Source organism: Zootoca vivipara, chromosome 8 (assembly GCF_963506605.1).
Source record: "Zootoca vivipara chromosome 8, rZooViv1.1, whole genome shotgun sequence".
NCBI classification, from domain to species: domain Eukaryota; kingdom Metazoa; phylum Chordata; class Lepidosauria; order Squamata; family Lacertidae; genus Zootoca; species Zootoca vivipara.
This window is the reverse complement of record NC_083283.1, coordinates 46,490,273-46,509,262: the sequence shown is the minus strand read 5'-3', so window position 1 is coordinate 46,509,262 and position 18,990 is coordinate 46,490,273. Positions and strand designations below refer to the sequence as shown.

At 41.5% G+C, this 18,990-nt stretch overlaps 2 protein-coding genes across 6 annotated transcripts in view; one reads left to right on the top strand and one right to left on the bottom strand.

Annotated features, from left to right (window-relative positions):
* Positions 1–18,990, top strand: part of MYOM1 (myomesin 1) — a 94,448-nt gene that overhangs the window by 7,563 nt on the left and 67,895 nt on the right. For 3 of the 4 annotated variants that reach the window (XM_035125930.2, XM_035125931.2, XM_035125929.2), the window contains exon 1: positions 10,814–18,243. The exons of the other annotated variant lie outside the window; for it this stretch is intronic. The gene's annotated coding sequence lies outside the window, so the exon portion shown is untranslated. Of the gene's footprint in view, positions 1–10,813; positions 18,244–18,990 lie in introns of those variants that run through there. 4 annotated transcript variants of the gene reach the window in all.
* Positions 281–10,690, bottom strand: MYL12B (myosin light chain 12B). Of its 2 annotated transcripts, none has more exons than XM_035124399.2 (4): positions 10,550–10,690; positions 3,135–3,333; positions 2,792–2,953; positions 281–792 (listed from the first exon to the last, which is right to left on the bottom strand). In XM_035124399.2, the coding sequence occupies exons 2-4, from the start codon at positions 3,316–3,318 to the stop codon at positions 620–622; spliced, it is 519 nt and encodes a 172-aa protein (XP_034980290.1). In that variant the 5' UTR covers positions 3,319–3,333; positions 10,550–10,690; the 3' UTR covers positions 281–619. The 2 variants fall into 2 exon arrangements, with proteins under 2 accessions (XP_034980290.1, XP_034980289.1); XM_035124398.2 differs by lacking the exon at positions 10,550–10,690 and adding an exon at positions 5,735–5,972.

The following is an 18,990-nucleotide window of genomic DNA, read 5'->3' as shown; positions in this document are numbered from 1 at the left end:
CAACTCCCATGATCCCTAGCTAACAGGACCAGTGGTCGGGGGAGATGGGAATTGTAGTCCAAAACATCTGGAGGGCCGAAGTTTGGGGATGCCTGAACTAATGCTTGCCCTGCAAAAAGGGCACATTTGTGATTCACAATGCTGCAGTTCAGTCTTAAATGAAAGAGACAGTTCTTTACATCACAATAAGCTCCAGCATACTGCTTCCCATATTGTTTTTTTTTGGGGGGGGATGTATAAACTATGGACTCTAAACACTTAATAAAATCTCACTTCACAATGCAGCATTTGAGGTATTTTATTGATATAGCAATCTTATTTCAAAATGGCATTATTACAAAATGTAAAAATCCAGCTAAACCAGAAACATTGAGACGTTTTTCCTGGGCCTTCAGAGTCATTGATCTTATCCTCCAACTCTTTCACCACAACTACAATCTCCATTGCCAACCTGATTATACAGGTGCAAGATGTGCCAGAATGCCTGGTATAGATAAATACATCAAGAAAGGCAAAAGCTGTAAAGCTAAAGGCATGCAACAGGTTCTACCAGGAAAAAACCCCTCAAAGATAACTGCAGGTGATATCTAAAGAAAATGGCAGAGGCAAGAGTTCTGTTTTAGTCATCTTTGTCTTTTGCTCCATGTTTAAGGATGCGTGTGAACTCAATGTAGTTGAAATTGCCCTTTTTGTCAATTGGTGCCTCTCTGAAGAGCTCATCTACTTCTTCATCTGTAAACCTGTCTCCCATTGTCGTCAGCAATTCTCTCAGGTAGTCTTCTTGAATGAAACCTAGAAATATAGATTATCAGGAGACATTACATACACAAAATTGGCAAGCTTTACCAAACCTATCTTAAAGCAGAAAATGCTATCTAGAAACATTCCACTGATATAGTAATAGTTAGGCCATACAATTAAATTACTGTATTCAAAAAACAAGGGAATGGCTACCTGAAAACACTATAGCTATCAATACTTAACTAATATAGTAATAGTCTAGCATTTAAATCTCCATAGCAAACATTATGGCTAAAAAGAAAGGATTTAAATACATTTTCTCCTTTAATTTCACTGGCTGTTTTCAAAATCTATTTGCATAAATGCAAGCAGAGAGAAGGACTCACATGCTAGGATTGTGTCAGTGATAGCCTTTCTGACACCAAGATTATCAGCTATCCTTGCAACCTTGGGGTTAGAGAGTAGAGGCTCATGCACTAAGTCTACTGGGGCAAAGTAAAAATTTAAGTAGTTTCCCCCTGTCCCAAATGTCAGAACCACACTTTTTTTTGTCCCCCACATAATTATAGCCTTCCATTTCAGCTAGGAGAGACTCCAGAAACATTTGTGCAAGCCTCATGTTCTGGCAAATCAGCGCTCTGCACTGCTCAGCCAATCCTAATCAAAAATATTTCTATGACCAGGAGATCCCTGCCCTCTGACTTCAGGTAGAGGAACCATGTGAAAAAATAGCATTTTACCAGCATTAGTAATGTGTGTTGGGGTCACCAACCACATTTCTGCCTGTCATGTACCCACTTATGTTAGCTCTTCGCTGCTTAGCATTGTTGTTGTATTGTTTTTGAATTCTGTTCCATTCTTGGTTTAATAATAACAATCACAATAATATTAACAAAATTTATAATAGCCACCAATTCTATACTATGTAGCATTGAGGATGCAATAATGCATCTGAACAAATGCAAGGAGCTGTAAAAGGATAGTATGGGACATGAGCTGCCACTGATTTGAGATCAGACCTTTCACCTTGTAGTCATTTTCTGTAATGTACCTCAGTTCCGCACCAGGACTCCCCACCCCACAATGACTGAAAAGGATTTCCATTTCAATAATGTTAAGATGAAAGCTCTTGAAATAAGGTATTTCAGACTGTATTAGTTCATCATAAAGCTTTTGGGACATATATAAAGAACAAATAATATTAATCCTGTGAGGTATATGCACCACCAAGGACTTTTAAAGTCCCCCCCTTTGAATATTAATTTAGGCTCAGAAGTCTTTTGCTTCTTAGTTGTTCCAAAGACAACATCATTCACAGCCCTGATTTGTAGCTATCAACTTGTCCATTCCATGGAGGCTTTCTACTACTGAAAATAAAAAAGAGCATTGCCAGATCAGATCAAAGACCCATCTAGTCCAGTATTCTGTTCTCACAGTAACTAAGCAAACACATATGAGAAGCCCAGATGTAGGAATTCAGTGCAATAGCCCTAACCTACCTCTGATTCCCAGCAACTGGTATTCAGAAGCATACTGTCTCTGATACTAGAGGGGTGGGGAGAAAGTGGATCAGGATCTGCTGGTAGATCTCTGCATGATTTGCAGCAGATCAACATGGGGTTTCTAGTGACAAAACATATTTTTCCCTTTCTAAATCAGGGTGTTAGAACCCCTGTTCTGTAGTAACTCAGTTGTAGAGTTGTACCTGTATGTGCAGGCAATCCCAGTGTATGGCTCATTGGATGCTGTAAGTGACTGGCTGCACTCCCGAGCAAACATAATGCATCTAATTGGTGACCTTAAGGTGTTAGTAAAGAAAACACAGTAGAACTCAAAAGCCTGAAGTCTGCCCATTCCTGTACTACATAGCCAACATGACCAGTAGCCATTGGCATCCTTACCTTCCATGAATTTGTCAAAATTTATGTTTAACTGATACATGTTGCAAGTGTGTCATTTCTCTCAAGTACATTTTATATTTTAATCATAAATACATGTTCATAGTGAAGATCAAAACCAAAGAAGTTATCTTGGGTTTTTAAGTTCTCACCTGTTGCTTCTTCATCAAAGCAAGCAAAGGCATTCCTGATTACATCTTCTGGATCAGTGCCATTTAATTTCTCTCCAAACATTGTGAGAAACATTGTGAAGTTTATTGGTCCTGGAGCCTCATTCATCATAGCATCTAGATATTCATCAGTTGGATTCTTCCCTGCAAATCAAATATACATATTTTAAAGATGATCTATATACTATCATTTACAGAATTAATGTTAATTCATTATACAGGTCTCAAATGTTAAGGTAAAAAATCCTAGCGCAATATCTGGGAAACAAAGTGAATTTCCCTCTCAACAGAGAAACAACATAACTGAAAGGAGAAAAATAATTACCAAGTGAAGCAAGCATATCATGCAGGTCTTCTTTGTCAATGAAACCATCTCTGTTTTGATCAATCATGTTGAATGCCTCTTTGAATTCTTGAATCTGTGATTGATCAAACATAGCAAACACATTGGAAGTGGCACGCTGAGGGCGCTTCTTTGTGGTCTTGGTCTTTGCCCTTTTGCTTGACATGATGACGGTTGGATTCTATAAGACAGAAAGAGAAAAGAGGTAGTTACTTAAACCTATAAAAACAAAAAGTGGTATATGGGACATATGGTCTGCAAGGGCTATTTTGCCAGATTCAAAGCCTCATAAGTGCAATTAGTTTTAATTTTCAAGAAACTAGCTAAAATGTGTAATGTGTACACCTTAGTAAAATATAAATCCCAACTGCTAGTATAGGGGGCATGCACCTAGTCTACCATTTGTCCCTGGGCTCCAACTTCCATCATCTCTGACCACTGGCCATACTGGCTAGGGCTGATGGGAATTCAGCAACACCTGGAGAGCCACAGGTTCTCCCTTAACTTACGTTGGGTTTAGATATTGGGGAAACCAAGTTCAAATCCTGATCAATCCAACTTGGGCAATGAGCGTCAAAATGCATTCTCTCATCACAGCTACCCTGTGAAAGTTTGATAAAGGAGTGGGGGCTACAATGCACAAAAAAATTGTAAGTCATTATGTAAGGGAGCACACTCATTACTTGAATATTTGGTGCTCACAATACTAGGTTTTTCAGCCACAGCAGGTGGTTGAGATTGAATATCAGTGCTCCAACAGAATCACATTTAATCCATGTTATTGAGTTAAGAGCAGCAGCCTGGGCTGAAGAGAGATATATCTTTGCTTTTGTTAGTGTCAGTCATGCTTCCTATGCTTGGGAGAGCTTAGCAACTGCTATTTCACCACATGTCAGTCACTATACAGTTCTTCCTTCAGACATGTTAAGCCAATCTTCCCTAAATATGCCCTGATAAACTTTACCCTAACAATTCCCCTTGCCTTTATTGTGATCCTTGGTGAGAAAGCCTTATTAGCTCATAGTTTCAACAGCAGATTTTTAAATGGAATTTATATCCTTGGTGTGCCAACAAATTCTTAAGCAATCAAAAAACTACTCTGGTTTTGTACTGGCCACTGACAGATATATTTATCTCTTTGCTTTAAAAATACTTTGTTAAATCACCAGTTTAAGCAATAAATCAAGTGTTAAGGCACCCTAAAAAGAAAGAAAGGAGAAAACCCTTTTGCTATACATCAGGATTGTGTACTAATTTGAGGGTTTGTGGTGGGTTTCCTCTATTATTTGTAAGCAAGTGGGCCAAAACTGTTGTGAGGCAATAGAAAGTGGAATCAAGGTATCTGGTGGTCAGACATAATCCCACAATGTTAAAAAGCCCTGGCACAGGTATCCCCTACTTGCATAATCAGGGGTCAGCAAACTTTTTCAGCAGGGGGCCGGTCCACTGTCCCTCAGACCCTGTGGGGGGCCAGACTATTTTTTGGGGGGGGGAATGAACTAATTCCTATGCCCCACAAATAACCCAGAGATGCATTTTAAATAAAAGGACACATTCTACACATGTAAAAACACCAGGCAGGCCCAACAAATAACCCAGAGATGCATTTTAAGTAAAAGGACACATTCTATTCATGTAAAAACATGCTGATTCCTGGACCGTCCGCGGGCCGGATTTAGAAGGCGATTGGGCTGCATCCGGCCCCCGGGCCTTAGTTTGGGGACCCTGGCTTAATATAACTGTGGTTCTCTGCTGGTGAAAACTCTTTCATCCAGTGGAGGCTTCTGCAAGAGCCATTCCAAAGGATCCAAACCTCTGTAACAAATTGGTGGGCACAGAGAGCAGAAGAGGGAATCAACAAAAATCAGCTTCCCCTCTCAGTTGCATTTCTGTTGAATAGAAGTCTCCACTTCTGTCAATAGAGGGAAACAACTAGATACAACTCAATGTTTGTCGACAGAAATGTGTAAGAATGCAGGTGCAGATACAGAATGACATCAAATACTGGAGGATGTGTTAGAAGCAGAGTGGATCTGTTGCACAATGATTTTTTGGCTGCATTTTTGGACACAATTACATTGGAAATTAAGTACTGTAAATCATTAACAGTAATTATCCCCTCTATAATATCCACACTACTTTTTGAAACTTAATTGATCTGTGCTAGCTGGGTGTAGATGAGCTCTCTTTCAAATTAAGTTTGCATTTATAGCATTAAGGATTTGAAAATTATAATTAGAGCACATTTGTTTCTTCTGTGTTTTTAAACTTCATTTATCCCATGATACAAACATTCTTTCACTAACTGAAGATCAGACAAAACAAGTCAGTCAACGTAAGCTTTATAACATCCTGAAATCAATTTGACCATTTGCTCCCAGTACTTGGCTCCAAGAAGCTTTGTGAATCCTTACATGAAGATGAAATCATTTTTACAATGTCTAAACCCCATCATAACATTTTAAAAATGAGATCCTAGCAATAATACACAATTATTCAGTACAGTTCAGATACTTAGCTTTATAAACAATTCTCCTAACAAAGTACTAAGCCATACATTGTTTTCTAGAGGAAAGTCTTACCATTTCTCAAAATAAGACTGCAGCTCAATAGTTTACCAAGGTTCCAGATGGCAAGAGATGTTGTTGTACATGAGTTATATGCTAAGGGGAGATCTACAAATAGCAACACTGATTTCATCTACTGATTAACTTCACAATTTTAAACTTGCGTTCCATCTACAACAGTCCTCTGACACACCAGAACACAAATTACTGTTGGACTAAAAATAAACTCAAGTACAAGTCACCCAACAAACATTTACTGCCCTTTCACAACCATAATAGCTTAACAAGCACAACGAATAATCACTTCCATTCAAGGGCCTTCCATTTTAATTCAGATTATAAACAGCTGATCTGCGATATACCTGTAAGGTAAAGGGACCCCTGACTATTAGGTCCAGTCGTGACCGACTCTGGGGTTGTGGTGCTCATCTCGCGCTATTGGCCGAGGGAGCCGGCGTACAGCTTCCAGGTCATGTGGCCAGCATGACAAAGCCGCTTCTGGCAAACCAGAGCAGCACACGGAAATGCCGTTTATCTTTCCATTGTAGTGGTACCTATTTATCTACTTGCACTTTGACGTGCTTTTGAACTGCTAGGTTGGCAGGAGCTGGGACCGAGCAACGGGTGTTCACCCTGTCGTGGGGATTCGAACCTTCTGATCGGCAAGCCCTAGGCTCTCTGGTTTAACCCACAGCGCCACTCGCGTTCCCACCCCTATACCGGTACATAAGCCAAATATTTTAGATTTAAACATATGTGAACTACTTGAGGATCATGGATATAACTTACATGTAGGAAAGGCATGTAACACTGTGATCATGCCCACCACATATAGACTCTTGTCGGCACAGCCTATGTAAACAGCACTCCTATTTATCCATGGCATTATTATTCCAACTAGTTGAAATAATAATACCAAACATTTATCAAGCAGCTGGTGATGCATATAGAGCAAGTGGCTACATATGATTCTTGCCCATAGTAGACATGCACAGTGTTAGAGACTGAGTTATGCAAGCTAGGAGCTAAATGGCATCTTAAACCTAGATTATGGGTGCAACAACGGAATGTCCAGGTGCACTTTTTTATAACAAGAATACAAAGCTGAAAATGAATGAACTGCAGCTAAAATATTATGTTCATTTTTTCCACATGGTCTAGTCTTTCCCCTGCCCACCCCCAGTCTTCAGAGAGTAGCTGGAAGTGGGGAAGCAGAAAAAGGTCACCCTTTCCTTCCACTGTACAGTGTGCACTGTACTGACATCTGAAATCTTAGGCACAGTGCTGCACCCAGAGCTCAGAAACTGCCTGCACTAATGAAATTCCATGTTGCAAAATGCACCTAGAACAATGGGAGTTTCAAACACTGGACATGCACATCAGAGAAGAGTAATATTTTCAAACACATACATACATACATACATACATACATACATACATACATACATACATACAGGGTTTTCATCTGATAAGCTCATACGTATTGGGAATTGGTTCAAACTGTATTTTTAGACATTGCCCATAACCACATAGAAAAAAGTTAAATAGCAAGCAATTTAATTTTTTTTTAAAAAAATGTATCATATACTACCAAGCACACAAGTTGATACTACAAAAGTGTCATAGGTTTTCCCAAGGGAATCAAAATGATTGTACCAACAACAGTGACGAAAAGTAACTTTAATTTTATGATCAGTAGGCTCAATCAAAAGCCTAGGCTTTATGCCCTTTTATGTTTCTTTGGATCAGAAACTGTAAACCTCTGGCCATCCAGAAGTTGTACTATAGCTACTACCACTCCTGAGAATTGGCAGTGCTTGCTGGGACAAATAGGAGTTGGGCATCTGATAACATCTGAAATGCTTACCTTTGCCACCTCTGCTTTGACTGTATTGTTTTGATCAGAGCACGCTGAATAATTTGTGGTAACTGTAGTTAAGTGTACTGCAAGGCTTGATATACTAGTTTAATTTCAGCCATAATTTACAAAGAATTATATGGTCCTGTGGATCATATAATTCAGGGGTCCCCAGACTTACTGGGCTTCGGGCCGGTGCCCGCCGCGCCGACCGCGCGGCGGGCCGGAGGGCAGGGGAGTGCGTGCGCAGCGGGCCGGAGGGCGGGGGAGTGCGCGCCCGTGCGCATGCGCACATGCACACGGTCGGGGAAAAATCGCCGAAAATCGCTTGTGCGCATGCGTATGGGCCTCCCCCGACCCGGAAGTGCATCGGAAATGACCTCTTCTGGGTCGGGAGAGGCGCATACGCATGCGCACAAAGGATTTTCGGCGATTTTTTGCCGATTTTGAAGATCGCCGCCGCGCCGCAAGAGCGGGCGGCGGGGGTCGTCGCGGGCCGGATTGGGAGGCCAATTGGGCCGCATCCGGCCCGGGGGCCGTAGTTTGGGACCCCTGATATAATTCATGAGAACTATCACAGAAAACTCAAAGCAAAAGTGGCAGAAGAACAGAGATTGGAATTCTTCCTACCAAATATCCATTGAAAGTGATTTCCTTTTGGAAATCTCAGTTTCTTCATCTATTTAAACCTGCTATATTTACCTTTAATTGAAAGTTGTAAACAACTGCATGTTTGCAATGTATTAAAACTCACTTCTGGGTGACCAGCTAGAGAAAGTTGGGGAGTGGGGGGAGAGAAGAGGATGAATGACTTCATATTGACTTTATTTGTAGAGTTGTTTTTAGTGCAAGTCCTATTTTGCTTTGTAAATTTTAAAAGATGGCTATGCAGCAAGGTTATCTTGTCTAAGAAGTTCTTAACAATTTCAGTCATTTTACATTAGTGGTTTACTGCCAGATTTCTAGGTGTAATTCCTGGGGTGGGGAGGAAAGAATTGCTGTGTAGTGCTGCAGAATCATAACTACATTAGTTTCATACTACTTATCTCAGTAAATGGTTTAGTTCATATTTATATATGACTTTTAACCTCACTATTTAATCACCTGAGTTTTTACTTCTGGTTTAGTTTGATGGGGCTTGCATAGTAATGAATAGTGTGATGGAACCTTATTACAGTGAAACTCCTCCTTTAACATGGCTTCCTTTGGAATGCATGAGGCAGAATGCTGCACAAGGGCTGGAAAAATATTTCAAATTCCTATGTATCTGCAGCAAGTTTGGAGACCCAATATTTATATAAGCACCATCACTCTGAAATAACAAACTCTTTCTTGTCCGAATGTTATGTTCCACACAAACCTGTCCCAAGTTTATGTTCTGAATATGTAACCACTTCCAAAGTTGCTCTGAGCTCTATTTTCATCAAACTACTACATGTACAGGTCCACAGTGAGGGAGGCTTTACAAATTTAAAGTGATCAAGGGAAAAACCAGCTCTATAGTGAATTTTACTATAGTGATTCACTTACAAAGATAGACTACATTTAGTTCTTGGTCTCTGAAACAAAGCAAGCTGCCATGTGCACTTTGATCCTGAACTAAAGAAGCTATTGTCAGGATGATGGCTCCGATGTGGAACACAAGACTCTTAATCTCAGGGCTGTAGGTTGGAGGCTCACATTCAGCAAAAGATTCCTGCATTGCATGGAGGTTTAGACTAGATGACCCTTGTGGTCCCTTCCAACTCTACAATTATATGATTCTATACAGTAAACTAAACAGTTCATCTCAAGTGACCAAAAAAACCTATCAAATACTGCCTATCAAAATAACAAATTCTAGAGTAGCACTAGCCTGGTTGGGAAGAAATCCCAAGTCTTGAGGCAGGTTTGTTTGGCTGCATTTACAGCCTGGCCTTTCTCACAGGGTTCTTGGGCAGATAAAATGGAGAAGAAATATAACAACAACAACAACAAATTTCTTCCCCATTTTAACAACAACAACAACAAATTCTTCCCCATTTTATCTGCCCAAGAACCTGTGAGAAAGGCCAGTCGCGATCCTAACCCTACATTACCCAGTGAACCTCACGGCTGAATGGGGATCTGCACCCGCATCTCTATAGTCGCAGTTCCGACATTGCACCAGAGAGCTTCTGCAGCCTTTTCAACTATACAAGACTCTCCGTTGTATGTTACGAAACTGCCAAAGGCGGCATCCGATCTCCGAGGAGGGAAAGGAAGCGGACAGGATGTGCGCGCGATAAGATGGGAGGAAACCTCCCCTGCCCACCGCAGCGAGCTTGTTTGGCAACGGGGGCAAGAGCAGGGGAGCAGCGCCCGAAAGGGAGGCTCAGGCGGCCAGCAGGTTCGAGCGGCGTTTTCGTTGGCTCCCAGCAGCCAAACGGCGGGAGAGTCAACACCGTCCCAGACGCCCATTAGGCTGGGCGGACCCGTCGGGATGGGTGCAGCCATTTCTTGACAGGCCGCTTCTATTAAGTTCACGCACGGCAGCCTACCTGGGCGCAACAGGATTGGAATCGGGGAAGTCGACATTCCCCACCCAGAGGCTCTTTAAAACACCAAAACCGTGTGATTTGAAATCTCGTACCGACCCCGCACAAAATGGGGGGATAACAGAGGCATCCCCGCCCATAAGCTGTTGAGACCGGTGGCGGCAAACAGGAGAAGGGAGGCTTCAAACTGCCCCGCAGCCACCGCCATGACAGCTGCGCCCCACCCCGGCGCACTCCTGAGCGGAAAGCGGGGGCCCTCCGAGGGCGGGCGAGCGGCGCTCAGGCCCAGCGGGCCCCCTGCTGCTCTCTGGGTCAAGGGAACTGGGGCGCGGAGGCACCACGATGCGGCCCAACGAGGGGGACGCAGACGACACGGGGATTCCTGAACCTCCACCCCCTCATCTCCTTTCCCGAATGCGCCCGTCCACCAAGTAGAACGTTTCCACCCTTTCTCACCTGAGTGGCGATGGATGAGAATCGGTTACGGGAGAAGCCGAGGAAGCAGCGACGGGAGCGGAGCAAAGCTGTTGAACGGCCTCGGTACTTCCGGAAGAGCGCGACACCGGGCCGAACTACTGCCACGCCAGCACAGGGGAGCCGAGGAGGTGTGTGGAAAAATGAGTGAGCGCGCGTCGTCAGCAAGGAGAACAATTAAACACGGATTCAGGAGCCAGAAATAGATCTTTCCTTCACGAAGGGTTTAGATATCGCAGTGACCCCGGGGGTGGGGGAAAGGAAAGTTGGTTCAGCCCTTCCGTCCTCCCCCTGTTGTCGAATTGGTACAATCCCGTGCGCTCACCGCATTCCAGAAGTCGGGGCGGGTCCACAAGGGGAGGGGCGAGATCGAGAGTACGCGCGAGCGAGATGGAGAGAATAGACTGATGCCCTTGTAAGGAAATCGAGGAGCCTTTCCTGTTTGTCACTAACGGGCTCGGCGCTGGTGACGACACAGGGTTCGCGCGGGTCAAGGTGACGTGTCCGCTGGAACGCCCGAGGGGGAGGAGGGTTGCACTGATTGTTATAGGTAGCAGCTGTTGCTTTTGAATGCTTTGCTGTCTGCTGCTGTGTAGGGATTTTTTTCCTGCTCCGGCTCTACGGTGGCAGGAGGTTCCGTTGGTGCATTTCCAAACTCATCTTTGCGGAGTATCAGAAAGCCAAAAGCTATTATTACAGGCGTCTGGTGGAGATACTGCAGCCTTGAACCCCACAACTGGCCTTCACTGAAACCCGCAGAAATGCCGTGCTATTTTCTACCTTAAAGATAGAAACAACAAACATGAATTCACTGGGGCTGGAACATAATCCTGGGGAAACACCCAAACTGCCTAATAATGCTTCAACTGATAATTGCGATTTTTTTTTTTAAGGTCATGCAATCATTGCTCAGCCGTTATTTGTTGAATGGGATCCAGACCTTTCTCTCTTTCTCTCATTTAAGACCTGGAGGTCCCAACACCCAAACCACAGTGTTTTGTTGCAGGAAAATGTGAACTTAACCATTGCCTATTGATAATAATTAAATTAATTTTATTTGTTCCTAGTGCAGGTTCCTCCTGGAAAGCTGAACATGTCCAGGTTTTACATAAACAGAAGTACGGTATGCTATAGAGACAGGTTGGACTTGTAATAAAACGTTGCCAAGTTGTACCATTCTCCAGAATGCTCTTCCACTCTCTGATTTTCTGTTGATCCCCTCAGACTTTGTGTTCTGTGGTCACTGAACATGCTTAGTCCTTATTAGGCAGGGGGTTTTGTCTTGTTTTTTGGAGGGGGGTTTCTCCCTTAGGTTCCTCTCCATGTCAGCACTTACCAAACTGAGTTAATTTTTTAGAGGATATGAAAAAGATTTCAGGAATTCCCAGGCTCTCCACACATAGGTTCTTATGAGCTTTTCCAATTTCCTTCCCCTCACTCCCAGTTTGGGGCAGAGAGCAGCTTTTATTAGCCTATTATTGTTATTATTTTATTTTACTATTAGCTTTTTTATTAGGCCGCTGTATTCCAGGAAATGTATATTCCAGCCTTTAATTTTCCTACATGCATTCCTACATTTGATTTTCTTTTTTAAAAAAATAACTTCCTCCTCTTCTAGATTACTCAAACCTAGGAGTACTGGATTAGTCTTTTAAAAATAGCAATTGAACTCCTTCATTTCACTTTGGAGTTGTTGGTTTGTTTTTTGTTTACATTTTACATTTAGTTCATTGGTTTAAGTGGTGAGTGCAACTCCCTTACAATATACTTCTGCTATTCCTTAGAATGTGACGACAGATTATTTCACCACTGCTGGGCTACTGGCAGTAAAAGCAAAGTATGAGGTTTCTTTTATTGGTTGCTGCTAGAAAAACTGCAGAAGAAATTGTGCAGTGCCTATCACAGAAATGTTCCTTATTTCAAGAAAGAAAACTCTTGTACAGGACAGTTTGTGAGAAGTTTTTCTCTCCTCATGGAAATAATAGGAGTAATATATCAAACAGATATTAATATGTGAATCAACTCTTAAATGTTAGCTGTAACCCTTTTGGTAGGAATCTGGCACATGGTGCTGAATAAAAGTTAATTAAATAATAATTAAATAATAGTTTTCTATTATTTTTTCACCTTTAAAATCTGATTGCTCCTTAAATCTGATTTTTGCACCTTTTAAATCTGTTTGCTCCCTCAAAGTGCCAGTTGTCTGCAGGTGCAAAAGGACATCAGAGGAACTCCTTCACTGGAGAGTAGCTCATTTGGCAGCCCGTTGTAGGTGGGGCTGTCAGTCAGTGTCAAAGGCGGTCAGCTCATGGGTGCTGAGAATGAGCCCCTTGGAAAACCTCGCCTGGTTTAGCCTGCAGGGAGCAGAGGAGGTAAGTATTTGGCCTGCCAGCCATATCAAGTTCCCCACCCCTGTAACCAAAGGGGATGATTTTACCTCGACTCTGCTCTCTCTGCTTTGGTGGAAGGATGTTGGAGGTAAATCAGTAGCCTTGTTCTCATGTGCTTTGTGGAGAAATGCTGAGTATATATGTTTGTCTTATGTTTTGTGCTATGGAAAAGATTTCTGCAACTTCTGTTGATGTCAGGGTATAACAGTCAAAGGTTGAAGCCTTGTGCTGCTACTACATTGCAGGCCTCTTTGAAGTTGCTGCTTGGTGACAGGTTCTAACAGAGGAGAGAGAGATCATTTATTATAGATTTTGATCAGGTACATTGATTTTGATTTGTGTGCGGAACAGCAGGCACTGGCTGGCTGAAGGTTGTAGTCAGTAAAGAAAGGGCAGTTAGCAGCAGTTACTAAAGAGAAATATACTGTCGTTGATGAGGGAGGCATAAGGCAAAGACCAGAGAAAGTTGAGGTGAAAGCTGAAGCTTGAATGTTAACTGTTTTTCATCAGTGTGACAACTATACTGGTGAAAAGAAGAAGGGATTTGGTGGTTTGAACCAAATATTGTGGTTGCTGTGAGTCCCCAGTATATAAATACAGAGAAACATATAAGGATTCTGCAAGATGGTTTTTTCTTTTCTTTATTTTTCCCTGATGGGGATACACTTGCAGTCTAGTTCAGACCTGACTACAATTCACAGGAACTGTAGTTTGCCCCTCACACACCTGCAATTTCCAACACCCTTAACAAACTCCCAGGGTTCTTTGGGGGAGAAAATGTGCTTTAAATATATTTTAAAGACCGAAGTTGCAAATAGGCTTCAAACCAACTACTGTAGTACTCTGAGGAACAAATTTATACAGTACTGTAGTGTGTACCCTATTCAGCCAGCAGGTGGCAGATAAGGCACTAATAGAGACAAGGTCAGGAACCCTACCTGTATAGCCTAGCATTAATAATCACAATAAGAAATGGGAAAGATAAATGTGGCTTTCCAGTAATTTCCCATATATCCATACCACCTTGAGTGCCTTGGAGAAAGTGTGGTACAAGCATAATAATGCACAGATAATTTTGGTATATATATATATATATATAGCCATGTTAATAATGGCAATATTATTAAAATAAACAATACATTTCATTTGAATACAAAATAAATTCCGATACACATACACATTGCAGCTAAAAAGTTTCTGGAAAGAGAAATTTCATGTCATTATGCACAATCCATGATTCCATGAAGATGAAATCTTAGTATTTCAAACAAAGAATACCACAAATGTTGAAAAGCCTTTACAGTGGTACTGCCAAATAGCAGTGATATTCCCATATATAACATTCTCCCATCAGAGACAGGTTTTGATTGAAAACCACAAATGAATGATCATGAGATCATGAGATGGAGATATTTAGCTGGTGGTACTCCTGCTGAAATAGCAATTCCCCAAGGTGTCTGCAAAGGTTGGAATGAACTGGAGAAAGCCATACTGTTGCACTCTGCACCATGGGTCTTTGCCTTTTTTGCCTTTTTTTTACTCCCATTCAAATTTAATAGTTTGGTCTGTTAATTAATTAAAATTATATGACTGTTTCTAATAATGTGTCAGCCCTTCAAAAAATGTAATATAAAACTTTTTGGGTCCTCCCTAGGTATTTCAAATTGAGAAAATCACTATTCATCACACCATTAATATAATATTTCTATAGAAGAGGAAGGAGGGCCAAAGGAATGCATGGTTTCTATCTTAAATATTCAGTTATGGCTTACAATAGACATCAAAGCATTTGCTGCAAGGAAATGTTAACTAAACTGCAGTCAGCTGTTCATCTATTGAAATAGAAATAAAAAAGGGAGGGCTCTTACTCTTAGCAATGTACCATAAAGATAGTGTACTATTTTGGTGCAGTCTGGAGATAAGTGCATACCTTCTATTCTTGAACTGATATTCCTGGATTCACAGACACCAATTTTCCCTAGCAATATCATACCCATTTTCAAAACCATTCATCAACAGGATCCTTTTTATTTTCTCATCCTTTTATTGCTCACAAAACACCCAGAGAATATTTATTCAGGGGCACATTTTGGGTAGAAGTCAATGTGCTTGGACTGCTAAATGATTAAAAGAAAGCTAAAATTACATAGCTACTAACTCTACTTGTCTCACTAGCCCTTTCTTCTTCCTAGTAAATTTATTATTTCAGACAGATAAAAACATATGTACTGCTGCTAAATCCTTTTAGAGATGGAATATAAATACATATAAAGAATCTTCACAGATACGAAAATTGATCACTTTGGTTCTCTGATAACAGAAACAAAAATGTCACACCATTTGCAGTACAAATGAAACTGAAAGTTGTTCAGTAAAATGGTCACCATGTCTAAAGGGAATTTAGGTCTGGATTACACATGCTGCTTCCTAGTTTTGAGGGGTTATGCACAAATTCCTACCTTTGCAAATTTTAGCTTCCTAGATACTGTGGAATTTCAGAGTTGCTTAAACATTGCATGACCATCCTCCTTTTGACAGGATTTTAAACCAACTGCTGGAATAAAGTTGAAATCATCCAATTGTGGTCAACTCATCCATTAGTGATGATGATGTAAATGTTTCAGGTTGTCTAAGTGAGGATAGGATAGAACTTGGCAACAAACATACTGAAAGAAGTGGCAGCTGCTTTAAGAGATCAAAAGGTTACACATGAGACAGTGTATTTATGTGAAAATATTTGAAGCCTCCAAACCGGGGAGAGGAGGACTGGAATACTTAGTGCTAAAAGAGACTGAACCAAAACTTCATGGAAGACTTATATAGAACTGGCACTAGTGGCAGTTTGATAGGGAATAAGTGAGGTTTAGAAGGAAGAGACCACATCCAGCTTACCATTGTACATGGATCTTACATTCCAGGTTCCTATGCAATATTTTTCTTTTTCTTTACAGCATTGGACTTCCCTTTGCTGTAAACTAAAATAATAATACTCTGGCCACTTCACGAGAAGAAAAGACTCCCTGGAAAAGACCCTGATGTTGGGAAAGATTGAGGGCACCAGGAGAAGGGGACGACAGAGAACGAGATGGTTGGACAGTGTTCTCAAAGCTACCAACATGAGTTTGACCAAACTGCAGGAGGCAGTGGAAGACAGGAGTGCCTGGCGTGCTCTGGTCCATGGGGTCATGAAGAGTTGGGCACGACTAAACAACAACAACAGAGGGAAGAGAAAAAAGATTCAAGGAGGGCTAACCTATGAGGTTTTTGTTCTGCCACAGAAATACCCTAATACACCAAAGCACCCATTGCATGTGCTCTCTTTGGGGCCCTTTAGAGAATGAAAGCAGGATAGCTCTGCTTTCATAGCACCTGACTTGGACCTCTCTCCTTGGTCTCCACTGCTGCTTTGTCTCTTCCAGCTGCTTTCCTTGTTGAAGCCTGGATTTGGGGAGGGGGGGTCTTGATTGCTTGCAGGTAGGGAGAAGGTGATAATCATTTGGCAGAAGTCATGGTTGATAAAGACACAACGAAGCCACCACCTTCTCCCACCACCATGCCAGTTCCTGAACTTGAAAGGGTTCCTCAGCCCCACTGACTCCCCAACTTGTATCATTATCTGCCCCCTGCCCCACCACAGGTACCCACAGATTCAAAAAGGCTTAGTTTAGCAGCAGCAAAGCAGGAAGGAAAAACTGATCTATTTTGTGCACAGAGTAATTTAGGAGAACAGAATATAGTTTCCCCTAAATGAGTATTCCACACAAACCAGATCAGTTTTTTAAAATAAAAAAGTTATCTGTCAATATGTTGACAATGCCACCTGAAGAAACTAACATAGAAGAGTGGAATGGGGCAGCCAACTAACTGATGAGACAATTAACAAGCAAACTCAGCAGGAATCTAAATAGCAATGGGAATGGCTGCCAATATGCATATACAGGGCTGATTCATTCTAAGTACAACAGCAAATACAGTGGTACCTCGACTTACGAAGGTGATCCGTTCCGCGGCCGTCTTCATAAGTTGAGGTTTTCAGATGTCAAAGCACCACTACGGCGCATGCACGAAGTGCGATTTTGTGCTTCTGCGCATGTGCCGCCCGTGCGCGCGACAAAAGGACTTCCAAGGGTTGTCAACTTCGGAAGTCGAAACCTTCAGAAGTCGAAGCGTTCGGATGTCAAGGTATGACCATACACTCCTGTGTGGATTGCTGTGGGGAAGTTCAAAGCAATAAACATGGATTCAGACCCAATTCAAATATGGGCACAACCTGGCTCATTCCCCAAACCTGTCAGGTGAAGTGTGGTATCCACTCCTTTCATGCACTCTTCAACTGAATCAGTATCTTCAACCTTTCGCTCAGAGACCAGTGATGACTTTGTTAAAGGAGATCCTGGCTAAACATCAGGAAGAACTTTCTGACAGTAAGAGCTGTTTGGCAGTGGAACAGACTCCCATGAGAGATGGCGGACTTTCCTTTCTTGGAGGTTTTTAAGCAGAGTTTGATGGCCCTCTGTCAAGGACGCTTTGGTTGAAATTCTTGCATTGCAAGGGGTTGGACTAGATGAACCTCAGAGTCCGTTCCATCTCTACAGTTCTATGATTCTATCAGATTATAAAATCTGAAAACTTGTTAAGAAATCACATAATCCCCCCCCCCATGAAACCCACAGTTCAGCTTTCCTAATTACCTTCACACTTCCAAATTACCTTGGCTAAATTCAGTTCACAGCAGATAAATCAACACTTGTGTTAATAGCATCCTGTGATGGAACTGGGCACAAGAACATTCAGGAGTTCTTATTAATGTCACACTACTGTAACTCTGGCTTCTGTCAGTACAGTGGCAACTTATTTTTAAATTAGGTTTATGGAGCAACAGATTTTCCTTCATTACTTAAACCAATGAATGTCAGTTGCACAGCCATGTTGACATCATTTAGGAGCTGGCAGAAGGCTTTAGGACTCAATTTCGTTAGGCTTGAGAGAGTGAAGACTTGTACTGTAGCTTGAAGATGCTGTCATATATTTGTGGAGGGATAGCACTCTGTCTCTCCCCCCCTCTTTGCTGCTGCTATATTTAACAGCCTATCCAGCCATAAAAGGTTGGGAGTGTTGCTTTCACATTCCACTGACTACAGTCATTATTTTTGTTCTGGACCTGAGGGTCCCTCAACCCTGGTCCTGTCAGCCACTCTGCTGGATTGAACTTTTGCTGGATTTCTCTCTTCTTCTCATTCATCCTTGTACAAGACTGAAATTCTATCATTCTTAATTTGACTACAGGTAAGTATGCAATGTCCAGAGACATTATTTGTCAAACAAATGTATTCTGTATGTTATAAATGTGGACCAGTATTATCTCTCTATTTTCTTCTATTATGGATTCAACAGCAGATTGGAGAAATCTTAAGAGTGAAGCTTCAAGAAAAAACAAAGTAATGCAAAATATCTAGCAGCTCACCTATTGCAACATACCGCTAAAGTACTTTTCAAATGAAACATGAGTTAATGGTGCCACTAGAATGTTTAGTTGTGTAACAGTTCTCTTTAAAATACTTTCTGCTTTTGTTTGATAGTTACTTCAGAATGTCTTCAGATGAAAACAGTTCAAGTGATTAGTTTCTCTATGTGTTTCAAGATTCCCATAGTATTTTAAAAAATATTACAGCCCTTGTTAGAGGGGAATACCAACACAATGCACCAACATATGTGCAATGTATTCGTTATAATGTTCGAAGGGCATCCTTGTGCAAACAGCTGTGTGGCACAAGTATGTGTGGGCACTTTCTACACATGCTTTAATGAACATGCATAGGCCAGTGAGAAGTCTGCCATCATGATACTGCTCCTGTTATTTAGCCCTACATTAACAAATAAAAAGTTAATCATAGTAGTTAAATTATTGTCAAATTAGGTATTTTTACTGTGCATGCCTCTGTAAATGTGTGCACTATGAATTACTACACACACACACAATCTAGCATTTCCAAAGACTAAAATAAAACTAATGACCATTCACAAAATGAATAA